The sequence below is a fragment of the Homalodisca vitripennis genome, chromosome 1, assembly GCF_021130785.1.
Source record: "Homalodisca vitripennis isolate AUS2020 chromosome 1, UT_GWSS_2.1, whole genome shotgun sequence".
Lineage (NCBI taxonomy): Eukaryota > Metazoa > Arthropoda > Insecta > Hemiptera > Cicadellidae > Homalodisca > Homalodisca vitripennis.
The window spans coordinates 188,306,918-188,313,608 of NC_060207.1; the positions used below are offsets into that span (position 1 = coordinate 188,306,918).

General features: G+C 35.2%; 1 protein-coding gene across 1 annotated transcript; it reads right to left on the reverse strand.

Moving 5' to 3' along the window:
- Window positions 1–3,566: 3,566 nt before the first annotated feature.
- Window positions 3,567–4,699, reverse strand: LOC124355920 (scoloptoxin SSD976-like). The gene has a single exon (XM_046807074.1). The coding sequence runs from the start codon at window positions 4,574–4,576 to the stop codon at window positions 3,713–3,715; it is 864 nt and encodes a 287-aa protein (XP_046663030.1). The 5' UTR covers window positions 4,577–4,699; the 3' UTR covers window positions 3,567–3,712.
- Window positions 4,700–6,691: the final 1,992 nt, after the last annotated feature.

The following is a 6,691-nucleotide window of genomic DNA, read 5'->3' on the forward strand; positions in this document are numbered from 1 at the left end:
ATACAATTACTGAATGAGTCCTTTCACACTCGATTACTCAGAAGCGGCTGGCGGAGGGTGTGGCCAGACAGGGTTAGCGAAGTTATGTGTGGACGAGAACACGGTACACGGACTGTACACGGGACACGGCGTGTTGTGGCGACAGGTTTCGAGTCCTGTGTGGCCAGCACCATTAAGCGATAACCTCCCACGTATGTAAATTAGATCAACGTGTTAATGAGATTGGCTCCCGGCCAACCACCAATTAGACAAATACCTACAAGCTATCTGGGCTATTACAGCTGCTCTGCTGCGTTCCGCTCCGGTCCGCAGTTCGCCGTTCCTGTTCTTATAATGGTAATTGGTGGGCCCCACTCGGCCCGTCTGTTTTGTTCGGTTATGGATCAGTCTATTATCAATTAAAGACTATAAAATACGAATATATTTTATTAATGAACCAACAGTCTTCTTGAAATCGTTGTCTGTCCATATGTATGTCCATCTGTACTAAGTTCGTTTAGTAGTTTGTTTGTCTTATGATTTTCTCGTAGCCATAATGGTTAAGCAAATTTAAAATGTTATGATTTTATTTTTACCTTTAATTTTGACTTCAAATTCAGTAGAGTTCGTCTTTGGATTAGGAGGAACACATGTACAAATTTCTAAGCTCTTCCCATTACGTGCTCTTAAGCTTGTGATATAGCTCTTAATGGAAAGAGCTTAGAAATGTGTACATTCATTCATACAATTTGTCGTATTCATCAAGGAAAGATAACGACGCAGCAAGTCTTTGTTTTTGGTAATCTTCCGTAAGGATTTTGGAACCCACCTGGCACAAAGTTTGTGGTATCCAAGCTTCCCTACAACAATTTCATTAAGTATACTTGTGAAATTTGTGGGAAATGTTCCGAGAGTTTAGTCATTGTGAAAAAGAGATTTTCAGGAACTTTGTCATTTATTTTCAACATGAAATCTTCAGTCACTAGGCTAGCCCGACCGCTACGACTATCGTCATGAACATTGGTGCGGCTAATTCTTGATTCAATACACCACTGCCTTGCTCTGCTTTCACTCATTATTCCATTTCCATAAACTTCACACAGTTAGCGATAGATTTCAATTGGTTTATGGTTTTTGCAACAAAAACCATATCACTGAACGCACTTCACAAGTGGTGGGATTTTCAATTGTAGCACACATTTTAGTCTAATTAATCACAGTGAGAAAAGTAAAAGGGATACAAACCACGCGCTGCTACAGCTCGATGCGTACTGACCGTAGTGATGGGAGAGTTGATACAGAATCGAATAGTATTCTAATACAACCCGGGTATTCACATATTCGAATAACTCAAAATTATTGTTAATACTTTTAAAATTAATACAATTTCTCTGGAAGAATCGAATTCAGATCTGCAGTATTCATTCGTTTGGATTAATAGTATTCAAATAAAATATTCATGAGGTGTATTCATATCCATATAGGCTACATTTATTAATTGGAGGTTTATATATATATATATATATATATATATATATATATATATATATATATATATATATATATATATATATAATTGTTCAAACTTGACAAAATGAATAATTGTACAAATATCCAATTAATAAAAACATTTGTAAGTAAAAAAATGAACGATTATTTCATGTTGTTGTATGAAAACGAAATATGATTGGGGGTTTTGGCTTCAATCTATTTTTATGATCATTGGTAACAAAACTTGCAGTAGAAAATAATCTTTCAGACGAGACTGAAGTAGCAGGTAAACAAATATATTTTTTCTGAAGTTTATACATCATGGGTATGGCATGTTTACAGAAGGCACAAAAAAGCAAAGGATTTTCCCACCTTTTTTCAGGTTAATTCCTAATAACCAAGAAACAGTGGATTACGGGAAGTAATAAATCTAGACTTGTCTGTTAGAAATAGTCAACGCAGATATAGTATTCGAACACGTATTCTAATACAAGAATACTTTTTAATACACTGTATTCGATTATTTTAAGTGTTAGAGTCTCCAATCACTCACTGAACGCCAGTGTTTTGACACCAAGATGGCGACTGGAGCCCCGCCCACTGCCGCACCATTGGAAAAACGTCTGTTACTTTCTGGATAGCTCTCGTACTCGTAGTAAAAACTTTTTTATTTCTATCACTCCACGAAGCCAAATTTATAAGCATTTAAATTAAGAGCATTCGGATATGTTATAATCAGGCACAAGGGCATTAACTATGAAAAATGAGAACATAATTGATGATATTATGCTTTTGACATCGGAAAATCAAATATTTTTAAACAATTTTCAATCATTTTTGTGGCTATGGTTACAAAATATACCCACATATTACTTTAAATGGACCTAATTGCAATTTTTTTAACTTAAAAAGAGGATACTAAAAAAATTCAACAAAAAATAGATAATAAAGTATTATTAACCGGAAGTCGATTACATCAGCATAACAAGAGACCTGCCAACACAAGTTTCTGGTGATGGTAGTTCTTAGTTATGGACGTCATATTTCACTCTGAACAGTGTTCCATAGAGAATTTTGTGTTATAAGTTTTAAACTGTTACCTAAGTGCTAGCAGATAATACAGCTATGGTGGAAAGGAGGTTAAGTCCATTCGAGTGTTGAGTTTAGCCCATTACCACCTTTCGCTTAGTGCATAATCAGGATTTTAACACTGTTACAGACTTGACTCCTGGAATCTAAAGTCCACGTCTGTTTAAAAGATCCAAAAAAGTCAGTGGTGATGACGTTCAAAACCCAACTCCTTGCATCGTTTCGACATTAGTGACACCTACCCCAAAAGCCATACAGAGTAATCCACATGAAAAAGTGTTCTCATTGTCTAACTTGCATCAGCAATCGTAAAACATTGTTCTTCTAGCAAACTTTATAAAGTACCTCAGATGTGTTCTAAACGAGAATATTCAAAGGATAGCAAATACATTATATCAAAGGGTGACAAATACGGATGTAAGGCTTCCTGATTGTAAAATGTAAGTGCCTCGAACTTTTCTCCATATGAGTTTGTTTTTCACATATTCAATACGAAAACGTTTGAAATGCCTTTTTTACATTTCAAAAACAATGTTAATAATTTATTTTTCCAAGGTATCCTTGATAAAATATTGAGAACTAAACTGGTTCACCTCGATTACACTGGTTAGCTGCAGTTTAAACCAGGCAGAGAACTTGTGTAGTCTAGGCATAACGATGCAAAGAGTTCATTTTGGACGTCTTTGTCGACATTTTTGGACTTCTTCAGATTCCAGGAGTCAAGTCTGTGACAGTGTCATATTTTAGACTCTGCACCGAGCGGAAGGTGAAATTGAGCTAAACTCAACACTAGAATATTTACACGTTATCACAATTAGTAATTGATATGAATTCACTGGTGTTGAGTGCTAATTACCGTAGTTTCATACAAATTGTTAAAATATATCCTTTTATAATGAACGTTTCCTATCAAGGCTAGTGAAACAGATTGCCGTAGAGATTATCTACTTAAGTGCTGTCAGTTCTTGTAAAACCAATTATTTCCATCCGTGAGAACAAAAATCCTGTTCACCTTCAAACCTCAAAAGTAGAGCAATTTTATTGATAATACTAATACTTTTACATTTATTGAGATCTAACAATATTGAGATCTAAAAGTATGTCACAAAAAGTGGAATTTAAAAATATATGAGACGATCATATTTGATAGAGCTTAGTATGTTTGTATGAAGAACAGGACAACTAGAAGAGACCAAGATGGATGCAGGCTTATCGCTTGGGCTCGTTTGGGTCGTTTGGGTATATCTTCATATTCGTTTTTCTCGTTAGTACAAAGCCCTGGGTACCTTTCGCTGCACCTGGATCCACTGGGGCATTCGCTGCAAGCCGGCCCCTCTTTGTAGAGGGGCATGTATAACAAATTCCCTGTAGGCACGTAGTTGCAAACTAAGAAAATGTCCTGGAATTTATTGGAATAAATTTCTTTTTTTTGTACGAAGCCACAGCCCACTTGCGTGGTGTTGGAACTGACGAGAGCAGTGTAGTGCCCGATGTCCTTGCCATCTTTACCAGTAGTGCCTTGGAAGCTGGCGACAACGGCGGGATCCATAAACTCCACTTCACTGTAAAAACTTCCGATGCACTTCACTACAATCTTTGAAATGGTGTCTACTTCTGAGTTTATGGATGCTTTTGCTAAGTTCTGTCCTGCGCGCGTTCCATCCTTCATAGTTCTACACTTGTCATGGGCAAATGTGCACCGCTCAGCCCACCTCTGAGCGATGTCCTCCGCTTCGTTGTTCCAGCTCAGCTTCATCATATTAGCGGCCGGTGGCTGGCCTTCTTCCTTCCCTTGGGCCACTTTCTGCCTCAACTCATTGTGTACTTTCAGAAGCTCCTTCCGATGTTCGACGTCCAGCCCCAACCTCGCCACCTTGCAGTCGGGCTTATTAGCGGGATACTTGCACATAGTGTGTTCTCTCGGTTGGCAACCTTTCACCGTACAGTAGTCGTAACCCTCTGTTTCCTTAAGGATTCCACATAAAGTCATAATCACTAAGAATTTTGTGATTGTCATAATTCAAAAGAGGTTTTCAATCATGTGTGAGTTTAAGAAATTGTTAGTCGTTGTAAATTTACTTTTAACCTAAATAATTGTTTTATTTTTATTATAGTTGTTGTCAGATGAACGTTTGTTGTGGAAACGTTTGTTTGCTGACTCTGGTGGCTAGATTGTATATGTGTGATTAAATAATAGCTTTCCAGGTAGCCAATAACTTTGTGCATGTAACAATTGTCGCCGTTAAGTTGGTTCAGCAAATAGGTTTATATAAATAACAAATTTTATTCAAAAAAAAACAAATCCATTTTAAAAGTGCAAGTTTGGTATTGAAAAATAATAATTTGTTTCACAGTTACATTCATTTTCAACTCGTCAGCTTATATCAATGTTTTACCAAAACTGAATAGCCATCTCGAAAATCGCGTATTCCTAGAAACATTTTGTTACGACGTGGTTTGTTTCAATTTTAATTTTATGAAATATTTACCATAGCTTAAACAGTAGCACAACTAACAAAACATACAAAATTTCAGATGATATTAACTGTAAATCAAAGAATGCAATTTGTCAGTTGTCTTGCAAATTTTGCACCAAGATATATGATTTTTTTGTATATTGGTCTAACTATAGACCCCGTACATATTAGGATGAATAAACATCGGTCTTCATTCAATAGACATGACGAAAAACTGTTTCACAGCTTGTACTGGCTCACAACGAAACATTTAAATATTGCTACTCGTTAAAACGGGATCTGTACAGTAGGTCCAAAGTAGGTGTAAAGATTCTTCCAAAATTCAATTAGATAATTTAAAATCGGCGTATCAATTGGTCACTGTATCAAAATTATCTTTTGGTCTAAATAAGGGATAAGCTGTTCATAACTGTCTCAGTTACCAAAAACAAATTGTATAGTCTGTATACTTGGTCAAAATTTCAAGTATTTTTAGGGATTTGCAGAACATTGTTTTTAGTGTACCAAGGAGTATAGAATTACAGTTTAAAGTTTTGTTTAAATTGCCGTTAGGATAATTCAGCTGATAAAAAATATATGTTTACAATATTAAAGGGTTGTATAGAAGTCGTTCTGTTGCGTCCTTCGATACTACTCCCATATATTTATTGACTTTATTGATTTAATTACGGTTCGATAACTAAGTCACTTTGTTCCTGAATACATATTAAACTAAAAATTATGAGGATGTTATAAGATTTTGTTTATATATATATATATATATATATATATATATATATATATATATATATATTCTCTGCTATGTAATAGAATAAAGGGAAGATAAAACTTATTTTACATATTAAATCCCCCCGTATTCAAGAAATTTTAACTCAATAAATTAACCTATTGGAAAAAAAGAAAGAAAAACCACGTTATTACCGATTAATCTTATAAATTATCAATAATGACTGTTACGTATCCGGGGGTAGAGAGAGAAAGATATGGTCTAAAAAGATCGAACAGTGCTTGCTTACATTTATAGTTTGTTTTACAGCGTCGCGTCTCCTACTCCCGCCAATACAACAGCTGTGAAGTTTAGCATTGAGCGCTGTCTAGCGGAGTGAGTCAGTATTAAGCGTCAGAGGTGCCTCTAGCGGAATTAGCCAGCACTAACTTCAGTAAACAGATAGCGAAAATGAATAACATATAGAAAACAAATTTATAATTGTTAAATTTTAATTCTACTGCTCCTTTGTTATCAAGAAAACATTTTCTACTCATAGGAGCCTAAACAGATTCGGCGTGGAGGACCATTTTATGTTGGATGTAAAAAAATGGAAACGGTATGTATTACCTATGGTTACCGGTGGTCTATAAGAAGATATGTCAACCAACGTTAAAATTTGTTTCTACTTGAAAAATTTTATTGCGCTCTATAAAACAGCAGATAAGCGCATTAAACTTCTTATTATAACAATAGTAAAAAGATATACAAATGTTAAATATAACTCTTGTAAATGAGGTCATCACTTGAAGATCCAAATATAGAATACAATTCTACATCAAAGATATAGTGTTCTACACCATGGTAGTTCTATCTAAAAAAATATCACCGCACAACTAATTTTTAGCTCCCAAATTTCTGCCGCAAAATCCTCATTTATCGTATGATC